General features: G+C 38.6%; 2 protein-coding genes across 2 annotated transcripts; both read right to left on the bottom strand.

The window, feature by feature from the left end:
- Positions 1-1,111: 1,111 nt before the first annotated feature.
- On the bottom strand, positions 1,112-7,239 carry GLIP7 (GDSL-motif lipase 7). Its single transcript, XM_077361359.1, has 5 exons — positions 6,882-7,239; positions 6,497-6,624; positions 5,836-6,084; positions 2,452-2,704; positions 1,112-1,497 (listed from the first exon to the last, which is right to left on the bottom strand). The coding sequence occupies exons 1-5, from the start codon at positions 7,129-7,131 to the stop codon at positions 1,277-1,279; spliced, it is 1,101 nt and encodes a 366-aa protein (XP_077217474.1). The 5' UTR covers positions 7,132-7,239; the 3' UTR covers positions 1,112-1,276.
- An 11,887-nt stretch (positions 7,240-19,126) lies between these two features.
- Positions 19,127-21,713, bottom strand: LOC143849453 (GDSL esterase/lipase 7-like). Its single transcript, XM_077358461.1, has 4 exons — positions 21,482-21,713; positions 20,915-21,045; positions 19,251-19,499; positions 19,127-19,168 (listed from the first exon to the last, which is right to left on the bottom strand). The coding sequence occupies exons 1-4, from the start codon at positions 21,711-21,713 to the stop codon at positions 19,127-19,129; spliced, it is 654 nt and encodes a 217-aa protein (XP_077214576.1).
- Positions 21,714-22,423: the final 710 nt, after the last annotated feature.

Genomic DNA, 22,423 nt, shown 5'->3' with positions numbered 1-22,423 from the left:
GATTATTGATTAACATACTCCACTAATGTTTTATAGATAATTGTTTTTGTCCTTGATCATGTATAATTTACGGAATTTGTAGAGTAAATTCCAAATTCGAGTACTGTTCAAAAAAATTTAAAAAAATTCCAAAGTCGAGTTGTACTTGCCTTGTTGGTACTTCAGCTCATTGTTGCTTACATGATTTAAACCAACTTTGTTTTCCAGATAATTGTTTTAGTCCTTGATCATGTATGATTGGCGGAATTTGTTAAGCGAATTCCAAAGTTGAAAGGCATTTTGTTGGTCATGGATGTTGCCAGTTGAACTTCACTTGTTGGTACTTCAGCTCATCATTTCTTACATGATTTAAATCAACTTCTACTGACTTTCTATTTTAGATGTTCTTCTTCATGAATATCTTATTTCCCATAACATGCTTCTCTCATTACCAATAGTAACTAGAAGAATTCTTTCCTCTCCTGCCTCAATTGGGACAAAATTGCTTGGTTTTAACCGTGCATTTTTTTCCCAGTTGATGGTGTAATAGCACATATAATTCTGACAATCATGTTTTTGCTTGACTACTTGTACTAAGATCTATGATGTATCTTGCCATAATATTTGGCAACCCTTCTGCAATTTCTGTTGAAAAGGATAATTGATGACATACTCTTCTACTAATATGTTTTCTAGATTTTTTTTTGCCTTGATCATAATAATTTAGGGCCCGTTTGGATACCTCAGATTTTGTATTTGGATTTGGAATTGAGTTTTCAGCACAAAGTGAATAGATCTGGCAGCTCATGTTCAGGGAGACAGAGAGGGAAGGGGGTAATTCCTGCTGCAGGGGAGAGGTTGAGGAGCCAAGAGGGTGTGTCAACGCAAAAAGGGCTGCAAATGTAAGAATTCTAAATCAAAATCTTCTCGGCATCCAAACGGGCCCTCACGGAATTTGTTAGGTGAATTCCAAAGTCGAAAGGCATATGTTTCTATTAATTGCAACATTTGCAGACTTTGTAGCTCTAAGCTACCCCAGAACACACACATGCGCACACGCACAAAATGCATAATCCCTAATCCCTCCTTTTTGTAGGAGTGTAAAGGAAAACAAATATTAGGGTTCTGGTTGGGTTATACACTTATACTACTTCCATAGGAGAGTAAATCCGTGACTTTTATTCATACAAACCGCGCACACCTTTTTTTTTTTTTTTTGAAAGATTCAAAGCATACATACCTATCTAGGCAAAACTAGAAATGAAAGCACTATTCATTTTATTTCTTGGGCATACTTCTATATTTGTGCTAGCTGGTAGATGCTGATCGGATAACAGTCTGTCGCCCCCTCGGTGTAACACCTCTCGGCTATAATGGCATTGACAGCTTGGGTTGGATGGAAGGAGTCCCAGAAGATGTATTGGTTTCTGTTAGGACATGGTGGTTGCATGGGCAGACAGCTAAGATCTCCCCCATACCTCCCATTTCCGCAGCAAGCTTTGTTTGCCACTGAAAAACCTACAATTACAATAACACACAAAAAACAAGGATAAAAACTGAATTACAAATTGAACCCATCTCCAATTAAAGACATAGCACCATAATCTTATGCCAGTAGTGAAAAATAAACCTTGAACAAAAACCCTCTAATGCCCTTTAAGACTATGACTATATTTGACTATTACATCTTTGTGATAAGTGTTAAAAAATCCAAGTTCGTGATTCTAAAACTCCATTCTTTTTTTTTTTGAAATAGGTAAGCTGGGGTTAGGCAGACCCCGACCAGATATATTAAGAAAGATCAATAAAGATACTACAAGAAAACAGAAAAGCAAGCCCCTCGCACATCAGAAGAAGGGCAAACAAACTATCAAAAGGGAGCCAAAGGCCATCCAACAAAACGGCAAAGACAAACAAAGGAGAACAACCTAACCGCTTCAGCAAAATGAAAACAACAGCCACAACACTGCCAAAATTCGAACAGCTACCACAAAAACAAACAGCACCAGAGCTAACAGCAGACCCAAAAACACCAGCACCAAGAGCAGACCCCAAATCATGATCAGCCTCCCGGAATGAGCCCACGAAATGGGGACCTTATTCCAGTAGTGGGGATCAGGGAGATGGATGGCAGCACACAGGAAGAAGGAGGCTTAAGGAGGGAAGCATCTGACTTTCCTTTTTTATTCTTCTTGTTCTGAACTAAATTCCAAGGACCTTCAGACGATGGGGACGATAAAGAGAGAGAAAGGTCCGGAGGCTTGGTCTGCTTTGTAGATGTCTCGGGGATATCAGAGCCAATGACTGAGAATTTATTTCTAGATAAGGCACTATAGGTAGAAGGGGTTTCAGGATGATCCAAGCTGATCCTATTATGAGCAAATATGAGAAACTGATTTGTACGACCCTCATTGAGATTCTGAACTGTGATTGTTTTATAGAATTTTGAAGTATATTGTTATTGATACTAACCATAATTGGAAGGGTTGTTGATCATGTCAGAGAAGACTCCATATATATTCTGGTACACGAAGAAAGAGCCGGGAAGGGTGGCATTGAGCGTGTTCGACATCTGCACCAGCCTATCGTTGAATGCAGTCACCAAGTTATTGACTCGCTCGACGCAACCGTTATTGCCACTGGCCATTGAGAGTTGACTCGGTATGCATCCAAGTGCTCCAATCCCAACCAGTACCATCTTTCTTGCACCTAGTCTGTATAATTGCTGAACAGAAAAACCATTGCACTCGCTAGTTATTTTGTAATTACTCTTACTGCATATTTAGCAACCATGAAAAGTTATTCCATGGAATATTCATGAGCCCAATTGTGAAAGAACTGACTAGGAGGGAGGGCATGAGATATCCTTAAAAATCAGTGGAAAAAAAATTACCCTACACATCAAATTGGGTTTCCCCCCATTCTTTAGGGCTTTTCATACTCCCTCATCCTCTTTATGACTATGTCAAAGAGGATGATGAAGGACCCCCTCTATTATAGATTGTAATATCTTCTTCTTTTCTTTTTCTTTTTTTCTTTTTTTTTCTCCGTTCTCTGATCTTGGGATCTGCCTAACCCCGATTACTAATCAAAAAAAGAAAAAGAAAAGAAAAAGTCCTACCTTCGAGTCGATCCCTCTGAGCCCATCTCTCGCAAGTCACAACTGACTACATGGACAGCTGCCAAACATGCTCTTAGATTTACACCTAGTAGGTATAATTTATGTATAACTGCTACCTAGTCAATCAGGGATTTGTTAGATTTACACTAAGGGGCCGTTTGGATATGCAGATTTTAGAATCCAGGTTTTAGTTTGAAAACAGTGTAAAAGAGGGATCATGATCAAGCCGTTGTATACTGTCCTGACAACATTTCTTGGATTTTAAGTAAGAAGTCCTGGTTTTAGAAACCTCTCCCACATCCTGTGATTTCTAAAACTTGGAAACATGGGATGATCTGCTGCTCTCTCATTGACGGAAAGAAGGGCAAGAAATCAGAAAACGACGGCTGGTGTGTTTCTTCTCTTGTCTCACATTCAAGCTACAATTACCAAGGATAATGTATTCTAAGAACCTTTTTTCCCTAGACCCAATCAGCCCCATATTCAAGCTACCTGACTTGGAGCCTTCTATTTCTTAGATATTAAATTGAGAGAAATTTGCTTCCTAGAAATATTTATGCATAATCTGGCATGGCACTACGTGCTCTTTAAATAATTAGTTTGAAAAATATTAAGGTCGATATCGAATACAATTTGAAAGAAGAATTAATTTAGAAAAAAAAATCTTTGAAATGTGAAATTGGGAAAGTAATCTCATTTAGAATTTATTTCACTTGTAAATTTAGGTCATGATATAGAGAAAATTCAACAAATTGAAAAAAAAAGTGGAATTAATTTCACAAGTATTTTCTTTAACCTGCACTATCTTCATGGGCCATACATGTAGGTTCCCTATAGATATGGGAATAAATTTGAGAATGTCACTTTGGAGTTTCAAGGGTGTCTTTATGAATTTGAGGTCGGCTGCTCCGTTTGGTTGCCAGTAAATTTTTTGTCGTAGGAAGTTTTAGTAAAATTTTCGTCCCATCCCATGTTTGGTTGCTTTTTAGCAGTATAATTTTTTTAATCCTACTCTTGTAATGATTGCCTTTTCATCCCATCCCAAAATAATCCCAGTAACTAAAAATAAGCTTGAGAAGAATTTCTTTTTCTTCCCAACAATTCAAACAACCAAACAAAGTTTTTTTTTTCCCATCAATCTCCTTGGATTTTTTTTCTCCCACATAAATCCCAGGAACCAAAAAAAACCCGGCAACCAAACAGGTTGCTTCATTCAAGCTCATGTGGGTTGCAGGGAGTAATGATTTTGATCTTCATGTGTTTATGTGTTGGGATGGGTCAGTCAGTTAACCTGAGAAACGATATATCAGCTAAATTGTAATAAGATTCTCTTAAGATATTTAAAAAAAAAATGGAAAAATAAAAACGAAAATCATTGGTGAAATATCTTACTTAGATTTTGGCCATGATTTTGTACAAAATGTATCTGTCATTTTACAAGATTTTGGCTAAAATGTCATACTGAAACTGAATGTTTTCATTTTGTTAATGGCTGAAATCGAAATTTAATATTGGCTGATCTATTTGGACTATTCTATAATATTTCTAATATGTTGCATATCAGCGAGGTGCGGATCTCTATGTCAATTGACATATTGGCTAATGAATAGTGGCCCACATTGTTTGGGTGATCCAAACAACAATGATCCAAACCATTCCTTTGATGGGCCCTGACATATAGATAGGTGCCCAAAAAAACCATCTCCATAGGATCACCCTAACCCTTGAATTTGTGGAGGTTTAAATGGACGGGTTTAAAACCCGTCCAAATTCAAGGGTTAGGGTGATCCCATGGAGATGGTTTTTTGGGCACACCCTATCTATGTCAGGGCAATCAAATGAATGGTTTGCATCACCCAAATAATGTGGGCCCCAACGTTTTTATGGTTGAAGGACCAGAGACCCTTAACTGAAGGGAATCCAGCCCCATTGGCATTGGATTCACTTCACCCAGCTGTATTTTATAAGTAATGATAAATGCGGTTGGTTGACGTGGATCCATGGGAATCCTTTTGTTTAGCATCCATCTATGGATATTAATAAAGAAATTAAGGGATGCTAAATTGAAGGACATCCTTGCAAAGACGCAGCAGCGTCAAGGACAGCCCATTGAATCCACATCAACCAACTCCTTTATTTAAAAAGTAATGATAAATGCAGTTGATTGACGTGGATCCATGGGAATCCTTTTGTTTAGCATTCCTCTATAGATTATATAAAGAAATTAAGGAATGCTAAATTGAAGGACGTCCTTGCAAAAGCCCAATGACTATACACCAACTGTATTTATAACTCCCTTATTTGTATTTGTTTTTGTCAGTCTAGTTTTAATTACTAGAATTTCGTGGATCTAATGGGGCAGCCTCGCGGCTGAAGGTTTGAAAGGGCGTCTTTCAGTTTAGCATTCCCCAAAGAAATTCATTTTTATTTAATGACACTCCTCAGTCATTACACTTCCCAAAATTAGATATCTTTTACTACGTCGTGTCAGGCTGACGAACTGGTATTTTGGTTTTAAAGAAGTGCAGACGATAGTTACCCTTTTTGGTCCTCACGTCTGCCTCCTGAGCACTAGTTTTGGTATCCTTTCACTTTTCTCCCAAATTTTTACCTTTGGAAGATTTCAAAAATGAAATGATGGGTGGAAATTACCAAAACAAGTGGTGGCAGTACCAGCTTTCTTTGTGTTTTATTGCATAACAATTGGTAGGTACACACTGTGACAGAGTAATCACCGTTAGTTGTTGAGAGAGGATGTTGATGAGGAGTTGTGCAAAGGCTTCTCCCGAGTATATACGACTAGTTGTGTATAGATTGGGGAGGAGATAGTTGTTGATGTAGTCGTTGCTCCCTATAGTGATCACGAAAACAGATCTGGCAAGGTATTCAGAAACAGCTTGTTGGTTTTGGAATAGAAGTGGTAGGTCCACCATTACTGTCTTCTTAAACAGTGATATCTGCCCATTAAAGGATATCCTAGCTCCCTACACACACACAAGACAAAAAGAGAGAGAAATTGCACCGGTAAGGTAGTGTAATTTTCATTTCATAGAGAGGAATTATCCTGTGAAGAACAACTGTATCTGCATTGTAACTAGGTGGGTCCCACAATTGACTGATTTGTCACATCAATTTCATGGACCCACATTGGAAAGCCCTTGACCTACCAATCATTGAATTTTTGGCCATTGAAAATTGACAGCTGGCCGTCCATTTCAAGGGTCTTGATTGATGAGTTACGATCATTTGATTATAGTAAATATCAATCAGATGGTTTAAGGATGATCAAAGGTGAGGCCCGCCTATACAACAGAAGTGTGTGATCATACTGTGCTGTATGCTCTCAAAACACTACAACAAAACTGGGTTTTACCAAAAAAAGGATAAGAAATTTACATAATGCCGGCCGGTCTCATCGATGATGCCCGCTGCTGCTGATGCATAGTTGAGTCCTTGTAGAATCTTGGCTCCTTTAGAGGTCGGACTCAAATATGGTGGCACCAATGGTAAACCTAGTAGCTTCGCTGTTCCATGAAAAAGGAAGAGAGAGAGAGAGAGAGAGAGAGAGAGAGAGAGAGAGAGAGAGAGAGAGAGAGAGAGAGAGTTAAACATGAGTTAAGAGATTGTTAAACATGAGCTAAACATGAACTAATGATTAAATGAGTAACACTATTCCCATCATATTTTTAGTATCAACCTTAGCTATTCTATATGTGTGTGTGTGTGAGAGAGAGAGAGAGAGAGAGACCCATAATTCAAAAAAAAAATGTGGGTGCATTACCGCCATAATCGACGACGGTTAGGCCATTGCAAAACCGACCGGTTGGAAAACCAAAATCAATCCCATACGGAAAGTAATTTGCCTTTGCAATAGTGGGTATCAAGTTGTTGTTACCATCATCGATCAATGAGTCCCCAAAGGTGAACATGGCGGGCGTTAGAGCGCTCCTTTGCCCTCCTACAACACATACGGAAACTAAACACACTATGAACACTAAGAAGGTGGAAGCACATTCACCCTTACTCTCCATTTAGCCAAGCTTTCTAGACTGGACCGTTGTTTCAGCGAAGCAGCTCCGTACTTGAAATTTTGCTCTCCTCTGTGGGAAATAAATACTTGCAAAAATACTCATAATCATCCCAGTGGTTAGTGGTTGTCTGTACCATCGATTTACTGTTTTACTAGATGCTATGATGCTAGTGAAGGCCTGCATGTGGGTTGTACCTCACATTTTCACTTCTCTTATAAATGCACGGGTTCAGATATTAATTGAAGCATGGGATCCCCGAAATACACAAGAACCATGAAACATATATAGCTCTGTAGCGTATAGGCACAAGGCTTGCAAGCCTATACATGCCTAGGGCAAACACCCCATACACTAAGATTTATGGCATCTTTGGATACACCTAAAAATTATATGCCTACAATCTAAGAGATGGACTAGGATATGAACAAAAATGACAATGATCCATGGCCTAGGCATTTGTTGAATGTGTTTGGTGATCGGGACCGTTGATATTACTGAGCGTCAAGAGGTGAGTCCAGGTCTGATACCAAATGGAGATCTCGTTCACAAGATTGAGCGTGCAAAAAATCAATGGCTTGACGGCATTTTTAGGACATCTTTTTCATCATGCTTGATTAAAGGTATATAATCATCTAATAAGGGTGTGATTAAGGGCAATATGCTGGGCTTCTTAATAGTCATGGACCCTATTGTTGTACACGTGGTAGTGGGTAACAATGCTTGTTCTAAAAGAAATTTCCGCAATCTTCTATGAAAATAGAGATTTGCTAGGCAATTTCGTTGTTAACAATGCTTGACTTAGAAGAAATTGCCATAGTCTTGTATGAAAATAGGGATTTGCTAGGAAATTCTGCGGAAAACCGTTTCACAGCACACTTTTGCAGGAGAGAACAGCCACTCAGGCTCACTTTTTATCTTATTCATTTAATTCATCTGAGGTGGCTGTTCTCTCCTGAAAAAGTGAGCTGTGGACTGGCTTTCTGCCAAATTGCCTAGCAAATCCCATGAAAATAAGTTTATATGCAAATACTGGTTATTGGGGGGTTTATATCTCTTAATTAATGGGCAATGTCCCATTTACAAATGTGGTTAACTTAAAATAATCTTATTTTAAGATGAAAGATTTTTGTGGTGTTGAGGCGTTTAGATGGTTAAAAATTAATAAAGCTATTGGGTGGTAAGTGTGGACGTATTGTCATTCTCTAAAAAATAAGTTTATATGCAAATACTGGTTATTGGGGGTTTCTATCTCTTAATTAATGGGCCTTAATGTCCCATTTACAAATGTGGTTAACTTAAAATAATCTTATTTTAAGAGGAAAGATTTTGGTGGTGTTGAGGCCTTTAGATGGTTAAAAATTAATAAAGCTATTGGGTGGTAAGTGTGGACGTATTGTCATTCTCTAAAAAAGATTGCCTTTCCACCTCTTTTGTTTACCTTCTATTGAAATCTCAGAAAAAGACATACATAAGGGGTAGGGCTGCAGCTCGGGTCGGGCGGGTCGGATTTTGGAGAACCCAACCCTACCCGAGAAATATCTCGGGTCGGGTCGGGTCGGGTTTTTTCACGTTGATGTAATTTTTTAAGGAAAATTCTTGTTTGGCAAGGCAACTCAACTCATAGAAGCAGAAATTACACTCACATTATACTTGAATCAAACAATGATGTAATTACACTCACATTACACTTGAATGAAACAATGCCATAATCAAACAATGCTGTAATTACAATCAAACAATGTTGAATCAAACGCTGGAATCAACTCAACTCATAGAAGCAGAAATTACACTCACATACAATAACAGTGGGTGCGTGGGTTTTCACTTTTAACTTTTAACTAACAATAGAAAAAAATGTACATACTATAACTTATGTAACTCGGGTCGGGCCCCTTCAAACCCGGCTCGACCCGAGATTCATGTGGGCTTTTGAATGCTCAACCCGGCTCGATCCGAAACCCATGAAACCTGAACCCAACCCAGGTTATTTTCGGGTCGGGTCGATGCGGGTCGGGTAAAACCCGGCTCGAGTTGCAGCCCTAATAAGGGGGCAGAAATGCTTACAAAGGGGGTGGAAATATCACTTCTATATAAATTAATTGAGTGGCAGTCTAGTAGGTGGGTTGGCATATGGACCATACACTTGTTTCCTCATAGGTAATTCAGTAACCCAAGCTTACCCATCAAAAAAGAAAAAAAATAAACGAAAAAGGTAAATCAGTTAACTTCTGAAAAATACTTAGAATAAAGGAGCTGTAGCGACTTTTTGTCAGCTTCAGTTAAGTTTCTGTTAAAAAACCCATTCGAGGAAAAAAGGTAAAAATAGCCACATGTGAATACAGTGAAAGGATGTTTCCACCCCTTTATTTTGGTAGCTTCCACCCCAAAAGGGTATTTCCATCCCTTTATTTTGGTAGCATCCACCCCCAAAGCTTGCTTCATCTAGCATACTTATGCCACATGCCTCATCCTACATGACTTACTTCGAGATGGTTGGTCATAGTAATAATGGTACACTGTTGGGAATGTTGCCTTGTTTCCCACGGCAACGTCGGGAAAGTTGCCTTATTTCCCACTGTGCATGGGAAGGCAATAAGGCAAATAGGCAAGATGGTTTTTTTGGGTTTTTGGAAAATCCTAGTGTAAAAAAAGAGAGTTGGCATTCTCTCTTAGGTGTGTGAGACAATTTTGTGTGTCGGCTGCCAAAGAAGAGAGAGAAGGAAAGATATAAAGAAAGGGAGAAGAAGAAGAATAGAGGGTTTTCTCTTTGGGTTTTCTTCTTGGGTTATTCTCTTGGGTTTTCTTTCGGATTTCTCTCGGTGTACGGTTTTGGGTTTGAGAAGCAAGGAAAGGGTTGTGGGTTTGAGATTAATCTATTGTAATCCTTGTATTTTGTTTTTCTCATAGTGGAAGATTGTGTTTCTCGCCTGTAAAGTAAGCTTGGCCGAATCAAGTAAAATCTCGGTGTTCATCTTGTGGCTTGTTTATTTTATCTTTTCTGTTAATTTGTGCATGATTGGATCGCAGATTTTCTCAACAAGTGGTATCAGAGCTCAGGTGGAGCGATCGTCGAGGCCGGGTGGAGTGATCGGGGGGTTTTGTGGTTGGATCGCGATTAGCAGGGGCGATGCCACATGAGAGGAAAGGGGGGCAATTGCCCCCCTTATTTTTTTGGAAAAAAAAAATATGCCTTTATTTTTTAATACTTACCCCCTTTTTAAAAAAATATGCCCCCATTTCCAATCATCCCTAAGATAGAAAATAAGTTTAAATTTTTAATTTTACCATTTTTATCTCCCTTTTTTGTGCAAAATTTACTATAATTTTTGCCCCCCCGTGCAAAATTTAAGATAGAAATTTTTTCTATCTTAATTTCAAGATAGATAAAAAATTACTATAATTTTTGCCCCCCTTGTGCAAAATTTCTGGCATCGCCCCTGGCGATTAGAGCGATTTTGGGGAGTAGAAAGATTCTTGTTCGAGGTGGAGTGCTACACCGTGAAGAACGGTGTAATCTGAGATGGCGGTAAAATCAAGTTTTACTTAATTCAACATCGACAGATTTGACGGAAATGACAGTTTTACCCTATGACAGATGAGGGTGGAGGACATCCTAGTTCAACAGGGCTTGATTAAGGTATTGAAAGGAAAGGATGGCAAGCCGGAGAAGATGACGGATGCCGAGTGGGAAGACATTGAGTCGAAGGCGGTCAGCACAATTCGACTATGTCTGGCAGATAGAGTTATGCTTAACGTTATGGAAGAAGAAGATACGCCTAAATTATGGGAGAAGTTGGAAAAGCTTTACATGTCAAAAAGGTTGGCCAACCGGTTGTATTTGAAGCAGCAATTGTACGGGCTGAAGATGCAGGAAGGCAGAGATCTTCTAGAACACATCACGGTGTTCAATGGGCTTGTGGATCAACTCCACAAGGTTGACGACAAGTTGAAGGAAGAAGACAAGGCCATTTTGCTTCTTACTTCGCTTCCTGATTCGTATGACAACTTGGTGAGGGCTTTGTTGTATGGTAATGATACAATAAAGTTAGAGGAAGTCACGTCGTCGTTCTTATCGAATGAGATACGAAAGAAACCTGTTCTTAGTGCAAATGAATATCAGTGGTTGGTTGTTCATGGTGGGAATCAAAGAGGAAGGTCGTCTGACAACGGATCTGGTAAAGGCAGGTCAAGATCTAGGGTCAGCGGAAAGGGCGTACAATGTTACCGTTATAAAGAATATGGCCATATCAAGCGTGATTGTCCAAAGCGAGCTGACCAGGCGGACAATGGTGCTAGAAATATTGTGATGGCGGTAACGGATGAGCAAGGCGAAGAGTTTGGAGACGTTCTCACAGTCTCCATAGGTAAACCCGCACCGGGCCCGTATGGGTCACTAAACTTGAAGAGTTTGAAGAGTTTACGGGTCACTAAACTTGGACCCGCACCCAGCCCGTACGGGCCGGGTCGACCCGAGGGCCACCCGGATTTTTGACATATTTTTTCGCAACCCATTTATGTTGACTGTTTGAGAGATTTGTCTTATTGTCGTGTGGTGCAAACTGCAAAGATTGGCAAAAGTACGATTTGTGAAAAGGTGGCTAGCAATAAATAATAACCATGGGTACTAAGTTTTAAATGAGAAATTACGGAAAAATGGAAGCAAAGTAGAAAAATTATGAAAAAAACCCGAAAGAATGTTCTAAAATATGACAATTACGGAAAAAATACGTAGAAAAAGAAAAAGTTATGACAATGACGGAAAATAATACATATAAAAAGTAAAAGTTATGACAATTACGGAAAAAAAAGTGCCAAAAATGCCAAAATAAAACCTTTTGCACTTTTCTAGGGGCACCTGCGGGTCCACCCGGCCCAGTTTTGACGGGTCGGGTGGACCCGCGGGTCAATTTCAAATGGGTCACTGATTGGTGACCCGGGCCCATAATTTACGGGCGGGCCAGGTGGACCCGCGGGTCCAGGTCACTTTTTGCCAGGTCTAATACCCATCCACTTTAACCTCCACAAATCGAAGGGTTAGGATAATCCTGTGGACCGTATTTTTTGTGCACACTCTATCTATCTTTGGACTATCCAAATTAATGCTTTGGATCATCCAAACAATGTGGGCTCATATGTTTTTTTGAGCACTTGCTTAGATAACTTATCTGAGGTATCGTGGATAAAATATTTCTCCATATATATATATATATATATATATATATATATATATATATATATATATATATATATATGAGGAATAAGATTGTGCGGTCGACCGCAGACAGCACCTAAGCTTAGGTGCGGTCGAGGGCCCAAACACATGGGTCCCACATTTTTCGTGCTAATCAAAACCATTCATTTGCAAGGCCCCATCATAGATAGGGTGTGTACAAAAAATCAGGTCCATTGGATCATCCTAACCCCTCCAAAAGTGGAGGGCAAATATGAGCATATTTATGGCAAACGGTGTCTGTCCATTTGCCCTCCACTTTTGGATGGGTTAGGATGATCCTATGGAGCTGATTTTTTGTACATACCCCATCTATGTAAGGGCCTTTCAAATGAATGCTTTGGATCATCCTAACAAAGTGGGCCCACATGAGTTTGGGGCCCTCGACCGCACCTAAGCTTGGTGCGGTCGACCGCACACTCATTTTCCTCTATATATATATATATATATATATATATAGAGGAAAGTGAAGCTACACCGCCGGTGTAGCTAACTTAGCTACACCGCCGGCTTAAAATACAATGGGCCCATATTGTTTTGGTGATCCAAAGAATTCATTTGATTGGCCCTCACATAGATAGGGTGTCCACCAAAAATCAGCTCCATAGGATCATCCCAACCCTACGATTTGTGGAGGCAAAAATGAACGTGTAAAAACTTTCACAAATTTGTCCATTTTTGCCTCCACAGTTTGAAGGGTTTGGATGATCCTATGGAACTGATTTTTGGTGGACACCCTATCTATGTGAGGGCCAATCAAATGAATGGTTTGGATCACCAAAATAATGTGGGCCCATTGTATTTTAAGCCGGCGGTGTAGCTTCACTTTCCTCATATATATATATATATATATATATATATATATATATATATATATATATATATATATATATATATATATATATATATATATATACTAGTATTCCGGCCCATGCTCTGCATGGGTGCAAAAGGTGGGCCCCACCTCATCAAAACATAAGGTGCAAATTTCCAACCATTCAAATTTTGATCTTGGATTAGAGGGAGTATTGTGGACCATGCTATGCATGGGTGCAAAATGGTGGGCCCCACCTCATAAAAACAAAAGGTGCATGTTTCCAACCGTTCAAATATTGATCTTGGATTAGAGGGCACTAATGAGTCAATGACTATGTACGCACTGATCAAACCAATATTGCCATGTAAAGAATCAAGATAACCATTGGATTCCAATAAGGCTTAAAATGTCAATACCTCGAGGTTTTTTATATCCTTCTCTGTTGATCCACCATTCTTCTTTTCAACCTTGTATCGAACACAGCAAAGATTCGAAAATCTGGCTGATTATGTGCCCAAAAAAGATTCGAAAATTAAGTTTAATCCAACACAATCCAGAGGGTATAATAATTCAACACAATACAGAGGGTTTAATCAAAATCAAATGATACACTTACCAGTTTCATTTTGAGAAAATATTGGTATCAAGAATAAGCAAAGAATAAATGAAAGAAAAAGAATTGCATCCGTTAAAAAGCTACTATCTATGCACGAAGTGAGAGATTTTCGGCCAACTTCAATTCAAATTAAAAAATAATGGAGTAATCAGCTCCTAATTTGAAGGGCGTAATGATAGCATGAAATTCAATTTTTGGGACGTGGGGAAGGAAATTTATTGTTGCAAATTCAGTTTTGCACAGATGGCATACCAAAATTAATTGTTGTGGCAACGATTTTGAAGGAGAAAAACTTTTCCTGGAAAAAAGACGAATGACAACGGAAAGTTAGCTGCTTAGTGTGTGTGCGATATATATATATATATATATATATATATATATATATATATATATATATGAGAGAACATTTCCTACACACTTGTGTAGGTAAGTTACCTACGCACTACCTTAAAATACAGTGAGGACCCACATTGTTTGGGTGATCCAAACAATTCATTTGAATGGTCCTCACATAGATAGGGTGTCCACAAAAAATCAGATCCATAGGATCATCCTAACCATTCAAACTATGGAGGCAAAAAATGGACTAATTTGTGAAGGTTTATACACGTCCATTTTACCTCCACAACTCGTAGGGTTGGGATGATCCTATGGATCTAATTTTTTGTGGACACCCTATCTATGTGAGGACCATTCAAATGAATTGTTTGGATCACCCAAACAATGTGGGCCCCCACTGTATTTTAAGGTAGTGCATAGGTAACTTACCTACACAAGTGTGCAGGAAATATTTTTTTTTCTCTCTCTCTCTCTCTCTCTATATATATATATATATATAGAGAGAGAGAGAGAGAGAGAGAAAACGGTTCCTACACACATGTGTAGATAAGTTATCTACACACTAGCTTAAAATATAGTGGGGGCCACATTATTTGGGTGATCCAAACCATTCATTTTTAAGGCCCTCACATAGATAGGGTGTCCACAAAAAATAAGATCCATAGGATCATCCTAACCATTCGAACTGTGGAGGCAAAAAATGGACTAATTTGTGAAGGTTTAAAGACATCCATTTTACCTCCACAAATCGTAGGGTTGGGATGATCCTATGGATCTGATTTTTTGTAGACACCCTATCTATGTGAGGGCCTTAAAAATGGATGGTTTGGATCACCCAAACAATGTGAGCCCCCACTGTATTTTAAGCTAGTGTGTAGAGAACCCTCTACAATATGTGGAGGAACCGTTTTCTCATATACTACAAAAAATCAGATCCATAGGATCATCCTAACCATTCGAACTGTGGAGGCAAAAAATGGACTAGTTTGTGAAGGTTTAAAGACATCCATTTTACCTCCACAAATCGTAGGGTTGGGATGATCCTATGGATCTGATTTTTTGTAGACACCCTATCTATGTGAGGGTCTTTAAAATGGATGGCTTGGATCACCCAAACAATGTGGGCCCCCACTATATTTTAAGCTAGTGTGTAGAGAGTTCTCTACACATATGTGTAGGAACCATTTTCTCATATATATATATATATATATATATATATATATATATATATATATATATATATATATATATATATATAAGGAAAGTGAAGCTACACCGCCGGTGTAGCTAACTTAGCTACATCGCCGGCTTAAAATACAATAGGCCCACATTGTTTTGGTGATCCAAAGAATTCATTTGATTGGCCCTCACATAGATAGGGTGTCCACCAAAAATCAGCTCCATAGGATCATCCCAACCCTACGATTTGTGGAGGCAAAAATGAACGTGTAAAAACCTTCACAAACTTGTCCATTTTTGCCTCCATAGTTTGAAGGGTTGGGATGATCCTATGGAGCTGATTTTTGGTGGACACCCTATATATATATATGAGGAAAGTGTTTCTAGCGCCAACCAAAAACGCATGAGTCCCACCTTATCTGGGTGATGCAAATCATTCATTTGATGGGCCCTGACATAGAGACGGTGTCCACAAGAAATTTGCTCCATAGGATCATCCCAACCCTATGATTTGTGGAGCTTAAAATGGACGGCTATAAACCGCCACAAATCTGTCCATTTTTTAACTCCACAAATCGAAAGGTTAAGAAGATCCTATGAAGCTGAATTTTTGTGGACATCCTATCTATGATGAGGCCTATCAAATGAATGCTTTAGATCACCACAAAATATGTGAGACCCATGTTTTTTGGTTGGTGGACTAGAGAATGATCTCTAGTCGGCCGACTAGAAACATTTTATATATACAAACCCCAAGTATGAATATTTTTTCATCATTGTTAAAGCTCAATGGAAATATACCAAGAATAAACTAGTGCTGCCAATCATAGAGTAATCTCGTCTCAAGCAAACTTAACTCTTACCAATCCTATGATTATTTCAGGTGGTGCTATGCATATATGACCCGCATTTGATCGAGACGGACCGATTTCTTTATAATTGCCTACACAAAACAAAAGTTGGATTTTTTCTTCTTCCGAGACCATTTCACATGGGAAAATGGCTTTGTCTCCCGTCAAACCACCTAAGATCATTTTGATGGTCCAGATTAAAGGGCTATTTTTTGGGCAAAACTCCTCCTAAATTAATCATAAGGGATTTGCTAGCCTCCTTCACAGAAGCACATCATAACTCCGTCCTTTGCAAGTGACAACCGCATATGTTGACTTTTGCTTTATTCATTTAACTCATCTGCTATGTTTTTTCTGAGAATTTTTTTCCTCAGAAATGTTTTTTTGTACAATCCAAACAGGAGCCTAACTTTTCTCACTGTCCCAAATAATCAAACCCTCACATAGATCTAAGACCCACTGCTCGGAATCTCTGACCCACCCTTCAGTCCAATGGGAATGCCGTATCTCGGATCACGGCGGAAGCGAAGCTAAGAGCGCAGTTTCCTCTTCCTCATCTCTCTCATCTTCGTAACTTTTTGCCTCTTGTTGTTTGCTCTCTGATCCCTCCATCCTACCAAAAAAGAGGCTTATTTAGCTAGAAATAACAATTGAAGTAGGGTCTCTTGAAGATGAGAAATTATATGTTGACCGACCATCAAAACATAAAGGTCGGATAGAGACAAAACCTGCTGCCTTGATTTCTGAACCAAGAAAAGTAAAAAAAGGGGGCTTTCTCTTGGATAAAAAATCAAGGGAGAGATGGTTCTCTTTCCGCCCTTTATGTTTTGACGGTCGGGCACCATATAAGTTCTCCTTGAAGATACCCATAAGAGATTGGTACAAGTACATCTTTGAAGATCGGGGCTAGATGTTCCAAAAGTAATCGGAGTGATCGGATCGTCCAGATCAGCAGTTAACAACTTAAGATTTGTGATTAGATCAAGGGCCAAAAATTAAGAGATCCATGATCAGACGTTATTAAAATTTAGTACTTTATATTCCCTAATGTCCAAAGTCAAAAAAAGGCTAGTAATTGGACAGATGGGGTTAGGCTAAAATACTTTGTTTGCAAAGAGGGCTTGTAGTTTAAAGGATTTTAGGAGATGTTTTGATAAAATTTTATTTTAAGTTGTTGGACCGTTGGATTGTTTTAACCGAACTAATTTCCTTGTTCAATTTTACTAGGTTGGGTCGACTTCAAAGTATCACATAAAAAGGGATGCTATTCAATTAGTCGGTCCCATGATCCTATCATCACTGCATTATCACTGCATTATACATTGGGAAATGATATCAGCACAACCATATTTTGCTATTTCCACAGACCATCTTGTCTTTTAGTATTTAATGATCTGTGAAATGGTTATTACATTTCCCAAAAAGCTCTGAGGCACCAATTCAAGAAGAAAAGATAGCTGGGTTTGTGCAAACATCAAAATATGGTTGTGCTGATAACATTTCCGGATTTCCCTATATATATTTTTGTGGACTTATCTCATCCTTAGGTGATCTGCACACATTCTCGACACCGTCAAATGCTGTACATAAGCATAAAGTAAGTGAGAATTAGATCAGTGATTAGCCACATATAATGTAATAAAATCTCAACATAAACAATTTATTCTTTTAATATCACCTTCCTCACACGCTTAGGCATATTTCGCGAGCTGTTTAACATTCACTGGAGTGCACAAATTTGAGTAGAAGCAAGCCTTTGCCAAGATGGAATTTACTACTTCACTTGGGTGAAAGGGATCATAGAAAAGATATTCACTCCGATTTTGGCATGGTTTTGTACCTTGAAGGCATTGTGAAGTTGCTTTGTTGCCCTCTGTGGCACAACATGGAAGATTTGTATCCAAAAAACCTGTGGGCAATACATTTAGTTAGTTCACAGTTAGGCAAGTTTGATTCAAATTATCTGTTGTAGAAAACTAGACATGACTTTTATATATAGTTGTTGATCACTCATGTCCTGTTCGTTTTGGATTTTCAGAATCTATTTTATTTTGAGTTCAAAATTGAATGGTGGACTCAAAATTTCCTTTACTTCTGAATCTAACAAATCAACTTCGGATTCAAAATTGATTCTCAAATACAAAATAAACAACAAACAAGATAATTAATTTCAAGATGAACTTATTCAAGCAGGATAGCCAATCCCAAGAACAACTTATCCAAGGATTTATATCCCCATGGCGAATAGCCCCTTTGGGATTAAACAGCAAATTGTTGACTATACACCTTACTGATGCAGTCTTTGTAGTTTATAAACCTTTCTGTCCCTGTTTAGATTCTAAGAAAAACATTCCTCAGAAATTTTTTTCACTTCAGCAATTTAGAGGAGAATGATATGGTATTGACTTATAAGCATATCATTATAAATTGAAGACTCCTCTAAGTAAAACTTTCACCATGGTTCAAGTTACTTTTTTCTCATGTGTAATAAAACAATTAATAGGCAGGAAATTTTGGAAAACTTTTATCATTTCCAAACGTTTCAAGCAAAACATGCAATCCAAACAGGCCCAAAGTGATCACTCTTCTTCAAGAACCAAAATAGGCATATTTAAGAATTGATTATGGATCTTACCATGTTCAGTAGGGTTTTGGCACATTTCAAGCATACTTGCGAAAGTATCTCCACGAACCAAAATCATACCATCAAGGGTGGATTTCACTTTCTTTAGTAATTTAGGAAGTTTACTGTTGTAGACAGAAACGAGCCCATTTAACTCATCGACAATTGTTGTGACATTATTTCGACTTCTCGCTGCGGGCAGGCAACCGATTGGGCCGATCCCAGACACCAACACCTTCCTAGCTCCCAGTTTATATAGCCTCTGCAAATGTAGCCACAAGAAAGAAGAGCAAATTTTGTTGAGAGTTGGTGTTATTCAATCATTTATAGTTTAACAAATTCACATACAACTCTCTGGTATTTCAAAAGAAAGTACTAGCCCCTGTACAAGGAGACAGTCGGAGATTGAAATTTTATAAAAATACAACATGATAAGAACTCTCTTAACTAATCAGACATCTTACCTGCAAACCTTGAGATAGTTTTTCATGCAGGAGCTCCGTAAATGCTTCAAGAGTGTACAATTTGCTAGAATTGTAGAAATTAGGTTGAAGGTAGTTGCTGAGGTAGTCATTGCCTCCAAGAGATACCATGAAAATAGCCTTAGACAAGTAATGAGAAAGGGCTTTGGGGCTTGTAAACTGTTTTCGCAGGTCCACTTCCAGAGTCTTCTGGAAAAAATCGAGCTGTTGGTTGAAGGAGAAACAAGGTCCCTGCATAAACCCACAATGTAGGAAATGGGTCCCGTCTATATTTTATATTTTAGTAGAAAAGAATGCTAGGAACTTACTCTACTCACAAGTAAATAAAGAAATGAATTCACTAGAACTAAAATGAAACATGTAACTTAATTAGTCTTCTTTTAATTGACTGAGGCAATTTTTTCAGACGTTAGGTTCTAACCAAATCATTATTTAATCTCACACCAAGAGATTACTTGTTTTCCTGTAATTATAAAATAATCAACTCCAACTATGCTTGGTTGATTGGCTGTATTATTTGGCACTGGCCTACCAAATCAATGTCCTCAATTACACCCCCCACACACTGTTGGAGATATAATGGTGAGAAGTTGTAGAGGATTGCTTCAAGGCGCGTTACAATTTGTCGCTTTTCTTATGACAATAATCGCCCCCACCAGTTGGATGATGTGCAAAGTGCAAAGGGGATCTCCGAGTTCGCCTCCAAGATACAATGAGAAGCCCAATAGGAATAAAAGGTAAAGAAGGCTTAGTGAGAGATGGAGAAGGCTTTGGATTTGATCCTAATTGCTATTTTTGTACTTCTCTCAAATGGTAGGTTTCTGGTCTTTTTATAGACCATTTGGTGGCTTTTCCGGTCTTTTTACATTCCATTTGTTTGCTTTTCTAGTTGGAAAGCACCCCTTTAAGTCACTTCACCATAGACAACTTATCTCACCATTAGATGGTGCTAGATTGTGATTCTATAGTCCATATCGATTCTGGAGTTACTCTTGACTTAAGTAGAACTCCCCTCCCCCCGTAACCGTGCGAAGTGCAAAGTGCGCCAAAAAGTGCCACTAGCGCCCTACAAGGCTACAACACATGTTGCACGTGCAAGAACCCACATGTGCATTAAAAGCAAGAGAGAATTGAGAGGATCTTTCACTTTGACTAAACTTTAGCTCTTCCTAGATCCCCTTTTTCCAAAATAAAAGCCTTTTATTTTAAAACTATTTTCGAAAATCACTTTATTTTGAAAATATGTAACACAGGTGTATGAAGTATATTCACTAGCCAAGTATATTCACTTGCCAACCCTAGTGTGGAATAGTAGGTCCCATCTGTACCGAATACCCGGCCTGCTCACAACACGCTGATTTTTGTGGCCCATGACATTATGTATGTCTAATTAAGTATTGGGCCCTGTTTGTTTTGGTTTTTGTGAGTCTAAAACTGATTATTGGACCCAAATTTAGCCTATGACATAATGTATGTCTAATTAAGGCATAGGCCATGTTTCTTTTGGATTTTGTGAACCGATTTTGAGTCCAAATCTGATTATTGGATTCAAATTTAGGTTTTTGAGTCCAATAATTAGTTTTGGAAGCACAATCGGTTCTCAAAATCCAAAACAAACAGGGCCTTTGAGAATGGAGTGCTATTACCATTTGGCTTCTAGTTTCATCTAGAAAACCAGATCCCGCGGATGCATAATTCACACCCGTTGATGTTTTTGCCTTTTCATCATCCGAAAGACCAAAGTATGGAGGGGCAAAGGGTAGCCCAAGTTCTTCACCTGCAAATGAATTACAGAAAGAAGAGATGTTGAGGAATAAAAAACAATTTCCTTTTGAGAGCTAATATTTACACCATGTTTTAATAATTGCACAAACTCGGCTTGTCTTTTCTTTTTTAATTGACTTGGGAACTCTAATAAACTTTGACAGCTGTTTAAATAATAAAAGACAAGATGAATTAGTGCAACTATAAAAACACCGTAGTGCCAACATCAGTAGCCCTTTTCTTTTACTTATGAAAGAAAATATGTTATATCGTGTGTGGCCGTGTAGTCCAGTATTTTTCAAAAAGTACTATACGTCCCGCTTCATAGTACGATCCAAACTGTTCATTGGTGCCCCAAAAATCATTTCCATACGGTGATCTTAAATTCCTAACCCATATAAAATCTCTGTTCTCAATATTTTTCAATGTTTAACAGTAGAAGTCATTACCTAAGATATCAGCATATGTTTTGCCATTGGTGAATCTGCCTGTGGCCCCACCTGGAAAATCAACACCATAAGGTTCGTAATTTGCCTTAGCTTCTGTTACTTGATGATTGTGGTTCCCATTGTCTAATAGAGAGTCTCCAAATATATAAAGGGCTGGGGCAAGAGGATCCGATTTCGCGAAGAATGATTGAAGTAACAGGTTCAAGAAGACAATGGATAGAGAGCTCCTCATTTTTTAAAAGAAAGTTTAAAAACCAGTTGAAAGTTTCTTTTGAATCTGCGATTAGAGAAGTAAAAGGTACTTAATAAGTAAAGAGGGTTGCTAGGAAACGGAAATCCCATTATGGTCTGTTTCTATAGCTTTTAATCAGATATTTTAATTTAGAGAGGCTGTTTCACCTCCATCTGTGATTAAGAAACAAGTGTTTTAATGATATTAATGTCAGCTAGACCTGGCAAACGGGTGGGTCGGGCCGGGTCAACCCGCGGGTGAGGAAATGACCCGCATTTTTGCGGGTCAAAATTTAGGTTACCCGCGCGGCCCGCGGGTGGGCCGGGTCAACCCGCGGGTCATCCGCAAATATGCCTTAGAAAATCGTTTTGAACCTTTAAAAAATATGATGGGGATTTTCTTTATATTTAGTATGAATATAGAAAGAAGAAGACATGTAGTACATGCTTTTATAGAATTCGTCAAGTAATCCCTAAGCGAAAAGTTGCAGTTTTTGGATTACTTGATGGTGTTTGTTTGCCCATGTAACATCCAAATTCCTAGCTCAGGGGTGGAGGCACATATAACGTGGGGGTGGCCACGGCCCCAATGACTTGCAAAATCCCTTATTTTGTCTATAGCTATGGAGAAAATTGTGTGGCTCTAAAGGCACACCCCCCTCGCAAATGACCCATGCAGGCAAAGTGTAAATTAGTCCGGCCCCCCAAGTG

Source organism: Tasmannia lanceolata, unplaced genomic scaffold, assembly GCF_043159265.1.
Source record: "Tasmannia lanceolata isolate RefF3 unplaced genomic scaffold, GAP_Taslan_0.1 ptg000018l, whole genome shotgun sequence".
NCBI lineage: Eukaryota > Viridiplantae > Streptophyta > Magnoliopsida > Canellales > Winteraceae > Tasmannia > Tasmannia lanceolata.
This window is presented reverse-complemented; position numbering and strand designations above follow the sequence as displayed.

Coding starts and splice junctions, on each gene's coding strand:
- GLIP7 (XM_077361359.1), bottom strand. CDS start 7,131: ATGGAGAGTAAGGGTGAATGTGCTTCCACCTTCTTAGTGTTCATAGTG. Junction 6,085..6,496: donor ATGAGACCGGCCGGCATTAT/GTAAATTTCTTA, acceptor GTGTGTGTGTAG/GGAGCTAGGATATCCTTTAA. Junction 2,705..5,835: donor TCCTCTCTCAACAACTAACG/GTGATTACTCTG, acceptor TTTTCTGTTCAG/CAATTATACAGACTAGGTGC.
- LOC143849453 (XM_077358461.1), bottom strand. CDS start 21,713: ATGAGGAGCTCTCTATCCATTGTCTTCTTGAACCTGTTACTTCAATCA. Junction 21,046..21,481: donor AACATATGCTGATATCTTAG/GTAATGACTTCT, acceptor ATTCATTTGCAG/GTGAAGAACTTGGGCTACCC. Junction 19,500..20,914: donor ATGAAACTAGAAGCCAAATG/GTAATAGCACTC, acceptor GGGTTTATGCAG/GGACCTTGTTTCTCCTTCAA.